At 48.2% G+C, this 18,061-nt stretch overlaps 1 protein-coding gene, 1 long non-coding RNA gene and 1 pseudogene across 3 annotated transcripts; 2 read left to right on the top strand and 1 right to left on the bottom strand.

The window, feature by feature from the left end:
• The first annotated feature begins 2,979 nt into the window (after window positions 1-2,979).
• CKX5 (cytokinin oxidase 5) lies at window positions 2,980-7,478 on the top strand. The gene is made up of 5 exons (XM_048708765.2): window positions 2,980-3,712; window positions 3,806-3,933; window positions 4,841-5,110; window positions 5,847-6,112; window positions 6,975-7,478. Exons 1-5 carry the CDS (start codon window positions 3,112-3,114, stop codon window positions 7,300-7,302), a joined length of 1,593 nt encoding a protein of 530 aa, XP_048564722.1. The 5' UTR covers window positions 2,980-3,111; the 3' UTR covers window positions 7,303-7,478.
• A 283-nt stretch (window positions 7,479-7,761) lies between these two features.
• On the bottom strand, window positions 7,762-14,238 carry LOC125544960 (uncharacterized). 2 transcript variants are annotated; one of them, XR_007299855.2, is made up of 3 exons: window positions 14,016-14,237; window positions 9,087-9,340; window positions 7,762-8,914 (listed from the first exon to the last, which is right to left on the bottom strand). It is a non-coding gene; the product is annotated as an uncharacterized LOC125544960 (long non-coding RNA). The 2 variants fall into 2 exon arrangements; XR_015619329.1 differs by lacking the exon at window positions 9,087-9,340 and having other exon boundaries at window positions 14,016-14,238.
• On the top strand, window positions 9,811-14,005 carry LOC125544958 (disease resistance protein RPM1-like; annotated as a pseudogene).
• Window positions 14,239-18,061: the final 3,823 nt, after the last annotated feature.

Raw genomic sequence — 18,061 nt, 5'->3', positions numbered from 1 at the left:
ACTTCACGAGTGGACATTTTACCGTAACATGCTTAATAAGATGCATACGATCCACAACACCCCCATTAGTTTTGCCATCTGTTTGTAAGTCATCTCTCATGGGAAGTACGTGTGCTTAAGAAAGTCGTGCCATAAAGTCTCTATGAGGTGATCCATTCAAACAACTAGATTCGAGTAAAGTTTCTTCCAACTAAACTCGGGCGACAAGGATTGTGAGGAAAGCCTGCCATGTCAGGCACCGACTCATCTCTGGGTTGACATCTCGTATGCAAGGCTACACCCTTTCATGGGATGACACCTTCTCTTGTTCATAAATCTCGGCCGAGTCCAATGACTAAAAAAATATGTCCAACTTCTGTCAGTGTATGATGGCCAAGAATACGTGTATTGAGCTGTACTCAATGAAGTTGCATACATCATGGCTATATTGTTTTTCACCAGGACAACACTTAATCCAAGTGGAAGTTACCAGGGGTGCAAGAGGTGCCAGCTTATAACGCAAAACTGGCCCATTAGGTCATCATTTATCATAAAATTAATACTAATGGGCTCTTTGTTTGAAGGATTTCAGAGGAATTTTGGAGGATTTGAATCCTAAGGATTTTTTCCTATGGAATCCCTTTGGATTATAGGATTGAGCGTACCAAATTCCAATGGAGCCCATTCCTATGCTCCCCATTTCGTAGGAGTTCCAACTTGAACTTAAATCTCCTTTTATTTTTATTTTCTTTGTGAAGTCCAGTGCACCAATGCACCTTTACTCTCTCTCTCTCTCTCTCTCTCTCTCTCTCTCCTAGATCCTCTAGAATTCCTATGTTTCATTCTTGCATCATCCAAAGGCACTCAGTGTATGATTCATGTGTTCTATAATCATGTAGGATTCTACAGTATGTGACATCTCAATCTTACATTTTTCTTATTCCTATATTTTTCATATTCTTGCAATCCAAAGAAGCCTTAAGCTCATATTGTGTTATTTGCCACAAACCCTTCCTCTTCATCCTTAGTGCTACTTAGGGCTCCTCTGATTCAAAGAACTTTTATAGGAATTTTAGACTATTTGATTCTTTAGGGGTTTTTCATATGTTGATTGTTTGATTCCTCTAGAACCTTTTCCTAAGAATTCTTTTGCAGTACATTTCATAAGGATTTTTTACCATCCACTCAAACCTTTTGGGAATTCTTTGTTTTTTCTAGTGATGCAACAAAACAAAACAAAAATATGAAAATAATGTAGGATCCAAGTGAGCATGGCATTGCAATCAATACTAGCTAAACAAAGAGGCCTTTACCAACAATGACCGCCCATGCGTTCAGGCCTCATTTGGTTTACACGTATTTTGTAGGAATCTACAAGATATTATCCTATGGGATATTTTTCTCTTAAGCCATTTTTTTGACACTTTTGAGCCATTTGGTTTGCAAGATTGAATTTCTATTTCTATGTAGGATTGATTCCTGCCTTCACATTTTGAAGGGAAAAAAATAGTTCAGGCCTAATGAAAAAAAAAACCATCTCATCCTACAAATCAAATGACACTCTTTTTCTATAAAAATTAAGATACATGTCATTTCACTTTATATAAATTTTCTATTCCAAGAATATTTCTATCTTCTAACAAAGAGTCCTCGCCTCCTCCATCGCTTTACCACCGTTGTCGTGGATCGTCGACATTGCACGAGCCAGTAGGAATAGGAGGTAGGGGCTAGACCGCCACGCCGTTTTGCTCCCTCACATGCGCATCGTCCCAAAGCAACCAAAACCACGTCCTCGCTCTCCTCTCACTGAAACCCATGGCTGCTGAATTTCGCGGCCGATACGATTGCGAGCAGAAAGCAAAAGGAAATCAGCGTATCTTCGTGCGATCCTGCGCAATCAGTCACGTGGGAGCGCGCGTCGACGCTTTACCCATTCTCATTTCTATTTCGCCGTAGGGCACTTGCCTAGCTGGCTGGCTAGGCACAGCCTACGCGGCCGAGCCAAAGGCAGAACCAGCGTGGAAGAACAGTACTACACCGTACCCGTGGCGAGCATACACGCCTTTGATTTTACTGCAGCCAGCAACACTGGCACCGGTATCTCGAGGACATCTGTTGGCTACAGTACCAGCGGCGCGCTTTTCATACGCATTTTAATATCTGAAGATCTGGGCAGCACGTACTTTGGTAAATGCATGCCGGATCAGAAAGCTGGTGCGGTTTTTAATTATGTGGTGCACTTTAGGCGGGCTGTACTGTAGGAGCAGTGTTTGATTGGAAATTTGGAACGGTGCTGCTGTGGTGTGGTTCCTCACCATCTGCATGCATATGCATATGCGTGGAGCGGCGATGAGATTGAGGGGCGCACCCTCAAAAGCCGGTCAAGATACGGGGAGGTGATCGTCTTTCTTTTGGCTCGGTGTTGATCCTCCATCTCCCCCTCAAAGCTTCCACAGATTGGCGCTTCTTCTTCCAGCTATGCGCTGCTAGTAGCTTTAAGAATTCCGCTCCAAAGCTCGCCGCACATGGCACGCAGGATGAAATCCGGGTCACTTTTCCACGTAGTAGTAGTAGAATTTGGATCGACAAAGCGGGCGAGGAGCAGAGAGGGGGGGGGGTGCCTCTGTTCTGCTCGATCTCCACGTTCATTTAGCAGGGTAGCAGTACAAGAGTTGAGTCTGCGCAGTACCACTGGCTGAAGTGAAATCGGGGCGATCTTTGGGCGGCCGCGCGATCCACTAATTCTGACAGGGGAATTAAGAGGCCGCCGGCCCGCGACCGCGAGTGCAGGAGTCGTGACGCGCCTCCGGACTTGTTTATTCCTGGGCGGCCCCAGCGGTCGTGCTCTGTTCCCGCGGCGGGCGGGCATGTTGGAGTCTCTCTCTCTCTCCTATCCTCCTCGGTCTCCTCCGTTTCTCACTTTTGTCCCGCCCAAATTCCACCACCACCTCTCCCTCCCCTCGGGCTCCCACTATAAATACCGCCTGCTCACACCACAACGCCTCACACCTCCTCTCTCTCGTTCCTCCTCCTCCTTCATCCTCCCCTGCGAGTACATATCAGCTACTCGATCCTCGATCGTAAGGAGACCAAAGAATCGATAGAGAGGTAGACAGAGGACAGAGAGTGGCAATGGCGCGGTGCTTGGTCTTCATGGTGTTCCAGATATACTGCCTCATCTCGACCGTGGGCCTGCCGCTGGAGCCCGCGGAGCTGCTGCAGCTGGGCGGCGACGTGGGCGGCGGCCGCCTCAGCACCGACCCGGCCGACGTCCTGGAGGCGTCCCGCGACTTCGGCGGGTTCACCCGGGGCGAGCCCTTGGCCGTGTACCATCCGAGCGGGGCGGACGACGTCGCCGCGCTGGTCCGGGCGGCGTACGGGTCTGCCCGCGACATCCGCGTGTCGGCGCGCGGCCACGGGCATTCCATCAGCGGGCAGGCGCAGGTACCCGGCGGGGTGGTGGTGGACATGAGCCTCGGGGGCAAGGCGCCGTCGCGCGCATTGCCGGTGTACTCGCCGGAGCTGGGCGGGCACTACGTGGACGTGTGGGGCGGCGAGCTGTGGATCGACGTGCTCAACTGGACGCTCTCGCACGGCGGCCTCGCGCCGCGGTCGTGGACGGACTACCTCTACCTGTCCGTGGGCGGCACCCTCTCCAACGCCGGCATCAGCGGCCAGGCCTTCCACCACGGGCCCCAGATCAGCAATGTCTACGAGCTCGACGTCGTAACCGGTACGTAGTACACACATACATGCACGAGCCCATCCATCAGCCACCGGTTCCAACCTCGCCGGCGTTCTCTTCTCACACTGATCTGCTTGGCAGGGAAGGGCGAGGCGGTGACCTGCTCGGAGGCGAAGAACCCGGAGCTCTTCTTCGGCGCGCTGGGCGGGCTGGGGCAGCTCGGGATCATCACGCGCGCTCGCATCGCCCTCGAGCCTGCTCCCCGCAAGGTAGCACCACCACCCATGCCGGCGCCGTCCTCACCTCCCCATACGCACGCATCAATCCTTTCTCTCTTTCTTTCTTTATGCCTGTCACTCTCCTCCTCGCCATTCTTTGTTTAATAATCCCTTCGTTCGTTAACCCACCTGGTCTGCAAGACGAAGGCGAGGGAATATCTCGTGCGCCTTATCTGCCTCCATTTCGACCTCGCTCGCCCCCGCGTGACGGGGCGATATGTCGCCGCCCGGCGGGGGAGCGGAGCTCGACGCCAGCCGTGCAAGTGGCGGGCGCGCCGCTCTCGGCGACATCCGTTTCCATTGTTAGGTGGAGACGGAATTACCGCACGTACGTTAACAAAACCGATAAAGATACCGATAAGGATAGGCCCAACCGAACGTGTTTCTAATTATAGCCGGCCGATCCGTTTCACGGGGCTCGAGCACAGTCCGTGCGACACGTATGCCGACTGCTTTGGGCTCATGACACGTATGCTGATTGCCGTCCGCGTCAACAAGCAGTTTTTTGCACTGGCAGCAGTCTTTTCGCTCGTTATTAGTAGCGTTTTGAAAAAGTCCACCCCGTGAAAAGTCTTCGTCCAAATTAAAAATTAAAATATTAGCTTGTGCGTCTGGTCGATCACTCAGGTCAGGTGGTCCAGCCGCCCAGGTTGGTTGGCATCCATCGGTCGATCAATCGACCAACTTGCCTTGCTGACCAATTTGGTGGGTCTTCTTACGTCTTTTGTTTAGCTCACGCGATCTTCCGCAAGATTCTGTTCTTTCCCGGCAGCTTAATTAGCTGACTATTTCCACGATAATAAACGGAGCAGTGGGTGATCTAAGCTGATTAAGCAGCCTCATCAACCGGGTTAGTAATTCGTTGTCTAATCATGTGCACGGTCGTACGTACGTGCAGGTTCGCTGGATCCGGGCGCTCTACTCCAACTTCACCGAGTTCACGGCGGACCAGGAGCGGCTCATCTCCCAGCACGGCGGCGGCCGCCGGTTCGACTACGTGGAGGGTTTCGTGGTCGCCGCCGAGGGCCTCATCAACAACTGGAGGTCCTCCTTCTTCTCGCCGCAGAACCCGGTGAAGCTCAGCTCGCTCAAGCACCACACCGGCGTGCTCTACTGCCTCGAGGTCACCAAGAACTACGACGACTCAACCGCCGCCACCGTTGATCAGGTCCGTCTGTCTGTCCGTCGGCGCCGCCTCTCTCGATCCCGATTACTAGTACCGCATTCTCTCCTGGCCGTCCCATTTGTTTATGACGGTATTTCTTAATTATTAATTTCTGGTTTAGTTAAGCTGGTCATAGTGGGGAGTAACTTATACTAGTGTCATGTATATGACACTAGCCTAAGTTACTATCTTCATAATGCAAACTAACATAATAGTAATATTTTAAATGGCTTCATTTATTAGCTTGTAGACTCATCTTGTTTTGAAAAGCGCTATGTTACAGTAACATATTATGTTACCACCTCTTATTAATTACTTGCTGCATAAGCAACAATTTTTTGAAATGCGCTATGTTACTAGCTAAGTTACTCCCACTATGACTAGTCTTATGTACTGCTGCTGCTGATGGGGGGCCTGGCTAGCCAATCATTGGGATATGTTAATTCGCATTTGGAGTAGGTAGCACTACTAGTATAAACATGTTGATTAGTATATGATGGCACCCACATGCAGAGCACACTGGGTCTGTAGATCTTCCCATACGTACCACTAGATCTCAATTCTGTTAGCGATCGAGCATGCACTAATTTTATCGACTACTACTTTGCTTTGTTTAATTATATGTATGTATATATGTAGTGCATGAATTGAATTGCCAAGTCTTTGCTTAAAAAAAGGAGTAAAAAGGAAGAGAGAAAATCGTCCAAGTCTAAATCGTGCTGGTAATTATGTTTTGCAGGAGGTTGACGCGCTGCTGGGCGACCTGAGCTTCCTCCCGGGCACGGTGTTCACGACGGACCTGCCGTACGTGGACTTCCTAGACCGGGTGCACACGGCGGAGCTGAAGCTGCGCGGCAAGGGCATGTGGGAGGTGCCGCACCCGTGGCTGAACCTGTTCGTGCCGGCGTCGCGCATCGCCGACTTCGACCGCGGCGTCTTCCGCGGCATCCTCGGCAGCCGCACCTCCGGCGGGCCCATCCTCATCTACCCCATGAACAAGCACAAGTAAGCCACTAGCCAAGTCAACCCACCCTCCACTTTGCTGCCCAAGTCAACCTACCTAGTAATAGCTGTCTAGCTGTTTCTGGGCGCTCCAGTTGACCAGTCGGGCGCACGACCGGCGCCCATCACCGGCCCGGCAGATGCAGGGCGGCTGGCTCATCACCGTCCACGCTCGCATGATCCGCCCGCCAAACCGCACATCACATGCCAGCCAGAGACGCGCGCACGCGCACGACCCCGTCTCAGGGGCGGGCGGGCGGGCGGGCGCCGCCCTTGGAAGCCGACCGATCATCGGCCTCACATGCGATGCGACACAAGACTGCGCAGGTGGTGGCCACTCATTGAGCGCCACCATGATTGGCGCCACGCACGCAGCGCCAGTAGTATATTGGCATGTCGCTGCCGCCTGATTAGTTTCCCGGATTGCCGTCACCCTCGCCCGGGATCCGGTGACCGGTGAATGGCCGCGGACATATCGCGCACTGGGGTGACAGGCTCTGTTCTGAATTTTATAAAAACCTCCCGAGTGGCGCCGTGACGCGCCCTGCTCGCGGTTTACCGGACACCGGCTCCCGGCCCGCGCCGACCGGTTATTTTATGCCGGCGTCGCCGCGGCTTTCCGCGGCACGACGGGAACGGCACAGTCAGAATTTGGTTTCCTCTGCCGCCTTTGTGGCTAGTGGCCGGATGCGTTGTCGCTTTCCTATGCTTAACACAAAAGGACGGACGCACCGGAATCAGCCGCAGCTCTTTAACTGAAAAAAACTGTTGCTTTTCCTAGTCTGCTCCAACTTTTGTATCGAGCCGATTTGATGATCTGATAACTGCGTGTAAAAAAATTCTGATCTTTGTATTGGTGGTGCAGGTGGGACCCGAGGAGCTCGGTGGTGACGCCGGACGAGGAGGTGTTCTACCTGGTGGCGTTCCTGCGGTCGGCGCTGCCGGGCGGGGCGCATAGCCTGGAGGCGCTGGCGCGGCAGAACCGGCAGATCCTCGACTTCTGCGCCGAGGCCGGGATCGGGGCCAGGCAGTACCTGCCCAACCACAAGTCGCAGCCCGAGTGGGAGGCCCATTTCGGGGAGAAGAGGTGGGCGCGCTTCGCGGGCCTCAAGGCCCAGTTCGACCCGAGGGCCATGCTGGCCACCGGGCAGGGCATCTTCTTCCCGCCGCCGGCGCTCTTGTCCGATTTTTGAGAAGACTGATTGACATGTACTAGAAAGAGCTGTGTAGCTAGCTAGGCGTATGTACGTATGTAATTTGCCGTCAAAGAGCAGGATTAGGTAGTGTGGAGATGTATAGAAGATGTACGTTGGTGTCATGTATGTGGCGCGCATTATCAACTTAACCCCCAATTGCTTGGTTATGTACAGAGGAACGCGTCGCGTCGATGCAACTGTGTTGCCACATCTCTGTGCTCGCTGTGCTGGTAAAAAAGGAACAGTTTTCCACCTCCGTTTTTTTGGCAACCAGTATATGTTTCAAACATAAACAAGGCAAAAAAAAAGAAAAAAAAAACGAAACAGGGCATCACTGTTGGTGATGAGCATGACGTGGGATAGATATATTCTCTGTATACTCCAACAAGCAGAGCTATATAAAAAAAAGCTACCATGCAGCCACAAGCTGGAAAATGGGAATAAGCGAACAAGTGGTAGAATGCATATGGCGTAATGCTTTATATATTGGTTTGCTTTTATATATACAGATGACGCATTTAACACGACGATGTAATGCCTGCATATTGTGCATGCACCAGACTAATCTGTACTGCATGTCTTAGGAATTAAGCAAAGCTGTACTACACAACTCTTGCAGAAGTAGAGAAGTACAGAACTCTGCGAGATAATGGTCCTTCCTTTTGTGTACAGCATTTCGAAGCTCACCGGCCGACGTGTTGCTGCAATCGTATCACTTGGTCAATCAATCAGCCAGTGACGTTACAAAATCCGTGGGCCGCAGGGACAGATGTTCGCCAAGCTACTGCCGCAAGTGGCACACGGAGGCAGCACGCTCGGCTCCAAGGGCTACTGCCGCAAGTGGCACACGGAGGCAGCACGCTCGGCTCCAAGGGAAACATGGCATGGCCCGCTCCCGAGCCTTTGCTGCGCGCTCACCATTGGAGGGGAATAATGGGAAGGTGACACATAAATGTCAAAAGCCACGCAATGTGGTGCCGAACAAGGACGACTTTGACATGGTAGCCAGCAGCTGTTGCTCAGCACACGCACGAACGCGGCCAGGTTCATCCTCCTCCACCTCGGCGCGCCGGTGGTCCTCCGGCCGCCGATGTATATCATTCAGAAGAACATAATCGGACCGTGCGGACTGCGGCGGGTCTCATCTTTTCACCAGTCTTTGACGCACGTACGCTACGTGCGTTGCATTGCATGCTTGCCGGCAGCCGCGCATCCCACTTCCACGGTTGGCTGTTTGGTTTCTCCAGGAGCCACAGGAGGAGCACGGATGAGATCGACGGGGGCCTTCCAAATCTGATGAGCCAAGAACAAAACGTTAACTCATAGTACAATCTTGCAATGCACCCAGACGTAATGCGATTCCGTCGTAAGCGAAGCGGACAGAAAATCGGCCAAAGGGGGTGCTCAGCTGCTCATGCCGCTCCCCCTCCTAGTGTGATCCCCACTATGTACGTACGTAATGGCGTTGTTATGCTAGATGTTCGATGCTGCACTAGGATGGTTGGTTGCTGTGATTGATGACTGAGAGTCTCAGATCTTAACTCGGCACTGACTGAGAGTCTCAGAATCCTCAGTGTTTGAACCTGACGCAACCTCGGACATGATACACCTACACACAAAAATTACAGAGATGAGAAGTACGTCAGGACTTTTCTTAACAGTGATGAAAAGCGGCAGAGGCACCAAATTCATTCAGCTCAATAACAGTTTGCAGCATGTAGAACAAATCCCTGGAAGTATGCAAGAACAGAGAGCTACTCTGTATGGACTAAGGGAGTTACTTAGAAATTTAGAGTGTAGTGTGTGAGTTTTCTTCCGTCCATTAGCAACTTTGAGGCCCGGAAGAAGATCACAATGCACAACTCAAGGCTCAATGTAGACACACTGAAAGCTCCAAAGACGGGCTCCAGTTTCAGTCCATGCTGACAGGCTGAGTGAGCCTAAAAATCCATTGTGCATTAGTGCCTTGAAGCCAGATCACCAAGGCCCATATGCTTCTCCAGTGCTTGAAAGTTGAAACATAAAAAAAAATATCCTGCAAAAGAGCATGTTAAAGTCAAAGCAGTAAGCACATGGTTTCCCCGGAAAAAAAGCAGATCGTTCTGCCACCTAGGTCTTAACTGAACTGAAATGTGACTTCATGTAGCAAGGATGTGAAACTGTTTACTGTGTTTTGCTTTTTTTAACATATGGATCCTATCGAACTCCGGGGTCGCGGGCTGCTCATTTGTCGGCTTAAGATTTATCCAGTTGGTCAAGCATCGTTTTATGCATCTAGCTTCTGGGAAATTATGCACGGTTGATAGGAATAGTTGACCCAGATTGCAGAGGAACTGCCAGTGGGCCCAAGGATCTCAGTTTGGCATAAAGTGGTTGAAAGTATCTTGTAATCAGTGGTACAGCACTGCCCATTGACCTCGACTTCCTACCAGAAAATTGGTAGCATACGGACTACCGAGCTTCCCCCTTCCTTCTCCAATAACAGAAAGGAAGACCAGCATTTCCATGGCCGAACCCGTGCTTGCTTCTTTGATCCATGTCTTAGGCTCCCTGCTTAGTAGCAGAGCAACCGACCATGGCCGGCGCCTCTGGTCCGTAAGTCGTGATGTCGGATGGCTCCGTGATGAGCTCCACATCATGCAGCTCTTCCTTCACGAGATGGAGGTTTGCAGCATTGAGGGCGGCGTCGCCAGAGAAGCATGGATTGACCAGATGAGGGACATCATGTCCGACTCAGAGGACACCATCGACATCTTCGACGCCAGCCAAGTACAAGGCTGCTGTGTTCTTGGTAAGCTGAGATCGAGGCATGACGTCGGGGCTCGGATCAGTCGTATCCGGGCTCAGCTGAGTGACATCTCCCGTCGCCGACTGGAGTATGCAGTTGAAAGACCTAGAGAATCAAGTGATAAGTGGATCCATGGTCTTTTAGCCTCATCTCCGATGGTTCATGACATAGATGTTGTAGGCCTGGATAAATATCTGGATGTGTTGCTTCGGCATATCTTGGATGGAGGCTCAGATCGGAGCTAAGTGTCATATCCTTGGTTGGCATGGGAGGTGTTGGGAAGACCACACTTGCCAAGAAGGTGTACACCAACCCGGACGTGAAGAAGCATTTCGAATGCTGCGCGTGGATCTATGTGTCGAAAACGATGGAGCTGCACTCTGTCCTCTGTGAGATGGCCAACGGGCTGATGAAGATCCCCTCTGCAGAGGCGAGCTCCCTCTGCGAGAAGCAGCTCCTAGAATTGCTCTTGAGTGGCCTTGGCTGTAAAAAGTTTCTGCTTGTGTTTGATGATGTCTGGGACAGAGGGTTGTGGGATATCATCAAGCTAGTACTGCCCAGAAAATGCAGCGGGAGCCGAGTGCTTGTGACAACTCGTAATGCCGCCGTGGCTGGCTCAGTTGAAGGCGTAAAGAGCACTGTGCAGCAGCTTCAGCCATTGCCATTTGAAGATTCCTGGAATTTGTTTTGCAAAAAGGCATTCTTGCAGGATGGAATATGCCCGGACGCTCTAAAGGAAACTGCCGAGGACATTGTGAAGAAGTGTGTTGGTTTGCCTCTTGCTATTGTTGCTGCAGGGAGTATGATGTCCGGGAAAGAACAAACAGATACTAAATGGAAAAGTGTCCTGGCAAGCATTCAGAAGGATCTAAGCAATGGTCAAATGGGAATCCAGCGGACACTGCTCTCAAGTTATAGGGACCTCCCACAGCCTTTGAAGCCATGTTTTATGCTGCTCTCTGTAATCCCATATGAGTCACAGATCTCCCGAAAGAAATTAGTTCGGTTATGGATTGCCGAAGGGTTTGTGAAAGAAAAGGCTGATGAGACACTTGAAATGACTGCAGAGAAGTACCTCATGGAGCTGATCAACAAAAGCATGGTAGAAGTGGCAACAGCAAGCATCAGTGGGAGAGTAAAAGCATGCAGAGTTCATGATCTTCTTCACGATCTTGCCATTTGGCTGTCTGAAAATGAGAAATTTTCCATCATCTGCGCTGATAAAGGCCCAAGTGTTAGTGATCGGCGCGTATCAATGCAAATGCCTCATGTATCATTCAGCAATGAACACAAGAAAAGATTGCGATCTGTTTTCATGTTCAACAACAGTGCACCAACTGCAATTAAATGCAATGTTATTTCAAGGAGCTTTGGTCTGGTAAGAATTCTGGATTTTGAAGATGGTAACATGCTAGAACTTCCAAAAGAGATCGGAGGCTTAGTTCACTTGAGGTACCTTGGACTAAGGGGAACGAAGTTGAAGAAGCTCCCAAGAACAATGAACAAGCTCTATCACTTGCAAACTCTTGATATCAGGAAGACTCAGATAAAGAGAATCACATTTCAAATCAAATGTTTAAGAAATCTACGACATCTAGAGATGAAACAAGATGACCAATGCATCCAGATCCCGATAGGATTTAATCAGCTTGACAAACTCCAGATATTAACTGGGTTGCAAGCAAGCACAGCCGTGGTTTGTGAGATTGCAAGCCTTACCCAGCTGAAGAAGCTTTCGATAGAGGATTTAAAAAATGAAGATGCCAAAGAGCTATGCTCTTCTGTGAACAATATGAAGGAACTATCATACCTATCCATCTTCCCTAGCGATGGCACCAGGCCACTTGATCTTGCAATGTTGGAACCTTCTTCATGTCTACAGAAGCTGCATCTAGCTGGATCTTTGCAGACATTGCCAAATTGGTTTGCTCAACTACACAACCTTACAAAGCTGCGCTTGAGCTTCTCAGAGCTGGAAGATGACCCGCTTTCAGTTCTTGTTCGATTGCCGAATCTGCTGTTCCTCCAGCTGAACAATGCATACAAGGGGAAAGTAATGAGATGCTGCCGTTCCGGTTTTCTAAAGCTGAAAATCTTCATCATAACTGAACTTGAGGAACTGGAGCGGTGGGATGTTGTTGATGGAGCAATGCCATGTGTTCAAGAAGTGTGGATCATGTCATGTGCAAAGTTGGCAGCTATTCCTGCTGGGTTCCAGTCACTTGCTACATTGCAGAGGTTGAGATTGGTGGGCATGTCAAGCTCCTTTCTTGGTAAATTGGGGGATGAAGGTGATGATTTTATAAGGGTCAGACATATTCCATCTATCCAGATCATTCAACAGTTTGGGCAGCCCTAAAATTGTCCTGCAAATAGGTTTCCTACCACGAGCTGACAAGATTTGAAGATGATGATATCTTAAGAGTTTTTTTTCCCTTTTGTGTGTGTGTGTGTGTGTGTCGCCATGACAGTGACAGCATGGTTCTTTTCCGTGTGCCATGCTTCGCTTCCAATGATCAGCAGAGCCTCCACTGCCTCGCTGCTCCCTCTACCGGTTCCAAACTAGGTGTACATTTTAGATGAAAGGTGCCCATATGTTTAATCTTTAAGGCCCAATGTACCATAAAGAAGCTCCTTTGAGTATGTTAGCAGTCAGTAGAATTGCTTGCTGTATATTGTAATTATGAGATATTAGAAGGTTTTTATATTCAGGCAAACTGGATTGCACAACAATATTTAGACAGATACTGATATAGCATCAAGAAAAGTACACGCTTTATTCCGAAACTCGTGTAAATTATGCATAACAAATGGCAGAGAATTCTATCTTCTGCAGTAGTTATACATTACTAGTACCTCATGTTCCTCTTGAGAAATGATTCTTCAGTGAAGCAGCAAAGTATAGGTGTGTTTGATATACTCATCCAAAGCTGATCAATTAATGCAGCAGAAGAGCAATTCGTTTATGGTTAGTAGATTATCCATATCATCTAGCTTTCTCTTTTAGCAACCCAACTAGGTATTGTGCCGTGCTTCTTCCAAAAGTTTTTGCAGTCCTCTAATAACTTCAGGTGTGTTAGCACAAGAGATGGTATATATAGAGAGAAGCATTTTAGCTCCCTGTCCAAAATTGTTTTCAATTTTTTTAGAAGTCAAATTTCAAAGCTTCAGAAATAAAAAACACACATACATCTAGATGTGATATAGATATACCATATATGCACAATTTTGTTCAAAATATGTTCATTTGTGGGCAGCACAAAAACAAAACAAACATGTGGATCTATAGCAGTGACAGTACATCTATACAGATCCACATATTTGTCTTTTTCATGTAGCCCTCAACTAAACATATTTATTTATAAAAGTCTACAGGTATGTAGTGTATATGTACTCGTGGGACGAAAACTCGGATTTCCTTTTCGAAACATTAAAAATGTGGTTTTCGATTTAAGAAAGAAAAACAGGCTCCAAGAAGCTCATTTAGTGATTTTTTTTTGCCTCGTTTAGTGATATTCGGGATAGTATGTGCCTGCAATGAAAAGACTGTCAAGTGAGTGTGACAAATGCCCTGCTCACTAGCTGCTTTCACAGTTACCATAACCGGATAACCCGCATCCCTCTAATTTTCGTTTAAAGCTAACATGATCCGCAGCAGGAGTACAAAAAACATGATAATATATGGAACAGCAGTAATCGCCTAGTTGTGATCAGACGGCAGTATTATGTCTATCATAAATTGCCAACAGACGATTCTCTTTCTGAACATTGTACTAGATTCGAATCACGTTTCTGAAGTCATGCGCATGGTCATCGATTGCATCCTCTAACAGCATAGGGCCGGGCGGCTAGGGTTAACTACCTTTTGCCCCATCTGTGCAAACTATACAAATTTGTGCAAGAATTAGCAGCAGAGACTCACGGCGCGTGCAATGCAGAGTAAGGGCCCCGCCGATTGAATCCCTGCCCTTCGCCCGGACGCCCCAAGCCCGAGGGCTCCGGCGACGCTAACCGCTGGGTTGCGGCCGGCCACGCCGGCTTCAGTCGCGCAACACGCTCGCTCGACTCCAGTTAACGAGCGGCGCGTGCCAACATCGCGAGCGTGAGAGGACGGGGCCGACCGCGGCTGTGGTTTCGACTTTCCTCAAAAAAAAAAAAACCGGCATCTCCAAGGGAATCGTCATTTTGGGAATTTGTCTCGGTTTGTCCGTTTGGGAATTTGCCCAAAACCTGAGCATCTTTTGTCCGTTTGGGAATTTGCATTTGTCTCGGTTTGTCTTTTACATATGTAGCCCTCAAATAAACATATTTATTTATATGCTCAGGTTTGTCTTTTTCATGCTGCCATATGTTCAATGAAATGTCAGAGCTGTTTTTATATATTCTTTTGCACATTTGTAAGCAAGCGACCAATTCATTGGAGGATGTGTTTGCTTACCCGGGAATAGATGGCACAGATTGAAGGGGAACTGCCAGTGGACCCAAGGATCTCACTTTGGCATAAAGTGACTGAAAATATCTTCTAATTGGTGCTACAACACTGCCCATTGAACTTGGTTTCCTACCAGAAATTTGATAGCAGATGAAGCTTCCTCCTTCCTTCTTCAACAATAGAAAGGAAGTCCAATATTTCCATGGCCGATTGCTTCTTTGATCCGTGGCCTACTCTCCTTGCTTAGCGGCAAAGCAACCGACCATGGATGACGCCTCTGGGTCGTATGTCCTGATGTCGTATGGCTTTGCGATGATCTCCACAGCATGCAACTCTTCCTTCATGAGATGGAGGTTTGGAGCATTAAGGGCAGTGTGGCCAGAGAAGCATGGATCGACCAGACGAGGGACATCGTGTCCGGCTCGGAGGACACTGTCGACATCTTCGACGCCAGCGAAGTACAAGGAAGTTGTGTTCTTAGTAAGATGAGACCGATGCATGATGTCAGGGTGATACGTCTCAAATATATCTATAATTTTTTTATTATTACATACTATTATATTATCATTTTTATATGCTTGGTATAGCCTTTTATATTATTTTCTAGACTAACCTATTAGTTTAGTGCCTAGTGCTAGTTCATGTTTTTTATTTGTTTTTTGTTTCGCAGGAAATCAATATCTACGAAGGACAAAATATGTTGCCAATTTAATATGATTTTTTTGGACAACAAGAAACACATGAAGCTTCGGGAGAGATCGAGACGAGCATCAAGGGGCTCACATAGACAGGTGGCGCAACCAGGGATGACTGTGCCCCTTGCCCATGTGGGGCCCATAGGCACTGGATTTACTTGATTCCACCGCTATAATTCCCTATAAATACCGAAACCATCCATTGTACCTCAAGAAGAAATTTATCGCCGCCTTAAGCCACTATTCCAAGGAGATCCCATCTGGAGGCCTCTTCCGGGGCCCTACCGGAGGGGGAAGCCATTGCTGGATCCATCTCCATCAATCTTGCTGCCTCCATGACCATATGTGAGTAGTTCCCTTAGGACCTATGGGTCCATAGTAGCTAGATGGTTGTCTCTCTTTTTGGATCTTCAATACCATGTTCTCGTTCTTGATGGAGATCAATTTGATGTAATCGATGGTGTGTTTATTGGGGTATGGTGAACTGTCACTTTATGATCAGATTGTTCTGGAATCAATTTAATCTATTTCGTTTTGGTTACTGCATAATTAAATAGCTTTGTATGCTCTCTGACCTGTCTATCTTCTTTGGCCAAGTTTGATTGATTTATCTTCAGAGGAAGTTGTGCTTTGTAGTGGGTTAAATCTTACGGTGCTCTAACCCAATGAAAAAGAGCCAAGACACGTATTGCATTGTTGCCACTAAGGATAAATTGACTGGGTTTAGTCATATTGATTGACTTCTTCATGTCTACATTACGTCATCTATCTTATTGCAATACTCTGTTTCTTGCAAACTTAATACCCTGAGATGCATGCTGGATAGCGGTTTTCGGGTGGAAGTAGTTGAAGCAGTTAGATTCACGGTCTAGGTGGGGTATTAGCGATGAAGATTGCCTCCCCAATGGTTTCCCCCTCCGGCAGAGTACCGGAAAAGGTCTCCAGATGGGATCGCAGAAGAACAGAGTCTTGCGGCGGTGATAATATTGTTTTTGGACCTCCCTTGAGGGTTTCTGGATATATAGAAGTTTATAGCGCTAGAATTAGGTCAAACGGATCCAAAGGGGGCCCACAAGGCACCCGGGCGCACCCCCTGCCTTGTCGCTCCCTTGTGAGTCTTTTGGCCTCCTCCCAAAGCTTCTAGAGTCTCTTTTTGTCCAGAAAAAATCATCAAAAAGTTTCATCGTGTTAGGACTTCATTAGTCTGGATTTTTTGAAAAACCAAAAACATGTAGAAAATAGGAACTGACACTGGGCATTGAGTTGATAGGTTAGTCCATAAAAATGATATAAAATGGCATATAAAGCATACAAGATTGATAATATAATAGCATGAAACAATAAAAAATTATAGATACATTGGAGATGTATCAACCCTCTTAGGGGCAGCCCCCTCCATGTGGTTCGGCCTAGGTGAGGGGCCCCTTTTTGGGGCAAGCTCCCCCTTTTTTGTGGGGCAATGTTGGTGGGGGGGGGGCAGCCACCTCCTTGCCTCCCCACTCCTTCTCATATAAATAGAGGAGGAAGGGAGCCCTCCAAACTCCACCCCAAGTTGATCCATGCAATGATCCTCCTTCTCTGTCTAGCTACTATACGAGATAGTTTAGTAGTGGCGAAGCGCTGCTGGATCGGTGACACCGCATGTGTGCAACCCGGTAGAGAAATCGTACATTCAATCTTATGTTCAAGGAAGGAAAACTATCACCATTGGGAGGTTGTTAAGTCCTAGCTGCGGAAATCTACATCGACAATCGTCACCAACTCTTCTTCCTCTGTTGCTAAAAGTTGGTAATGATCAGATCAAACCCTGTATGCATCTTCATAGTGGTCCTGGGCTAGTGCGTAGGACAATTTTTATTGTTTTTTGTTGCGTATCCCTACAAATAAATTATCACATTTATTGATGTGATTTTATCACCGTTTTCTGGCATTCCTTACTTAAACTCCCAAATGCGTACGAAAACAGCATCCTAGTGAAAACAGATAAAAAGAAATGCACGAACGCGATAAAATCTGACAAAGCCTACTTCGTAGGCATAAAACATCACAAAATGACTCATCAGCATCTACCACCTTGGTATTCTGTTCCTCGCGGCATGGTCTGCCATCTTCATCGCTCTATCTATGGCCTTAAGCAAGCCCCCGTGTCTGGTTTGAGTGTTTTGCCTCTGTGGTGACTGCCGCTAGTTTTTCAACCAGTGCTCATGATCCTATGATGCGTGTCCATCTTTCTATTCATCGTCGAAATCTTCTTCTACATGTTGATGACATGATCATCACTGGAGATGACCCTGAGTACATCACCTTTGTTAATACATGTCTTAGTGATCGGTTTCCTATGTCTGATGTTGGTCCTCTTCGCTACTTTCTTGGAACTCAGGTTACTCTACCTCTAATGTCTTCTTTATTTACCAAGATAAGTATATCCACGATGTTCTTACTCGTGATGTTGATACTCCTATGGAGCTCAATGTGCTGGGGAACATAGTAATTTCAAAAAATTCCTATGCACACGCAAGATCATGGTGATGCATAGCAACGAGAGGGGAGAGTGTCGTCCACGTACCCTCACAGACCGTTAAGCTGAAGCGTTATAACAACGCGGTCGATGTAGTCGTACGTCTTCACGATCGACCGATCCTCAGTACCGAACGTACGACACCTCCGCGTTCAGCACACATTCAGCACACGTTCAGCTCGGTGCCGTCCTGCGAACTCACGATCCAGTAGAGCTCGAGGGAGAGTTTCGTCAGCACGACGGCATGGTGACGATGTTGTTGAAGCTACCGTCGCAGGGCTCCGCGTAATCACCGCTACAATATAACCGAGGTGGATTATGGT

The sequence above is a fragment of the Triticum urartu genome, chromosome 3A (genome assembly GCF_056163025.1).
Source record: "Triticum urartu cultivar PI428250 chromosome 3A, HENAU_Tu73, whole genome shotgun sequence".
NCBI lineage: Eukaryota > Viridiplantae > Streptophyta > Magnoliopsida > Poales > Poaceae > Triticum > Triticum urartu.
The sequence above is the reverse complement of the archived record's forward strand: the minus strand, read 5'-3'. Positions and strand labels throughout refer to the sequence as shown.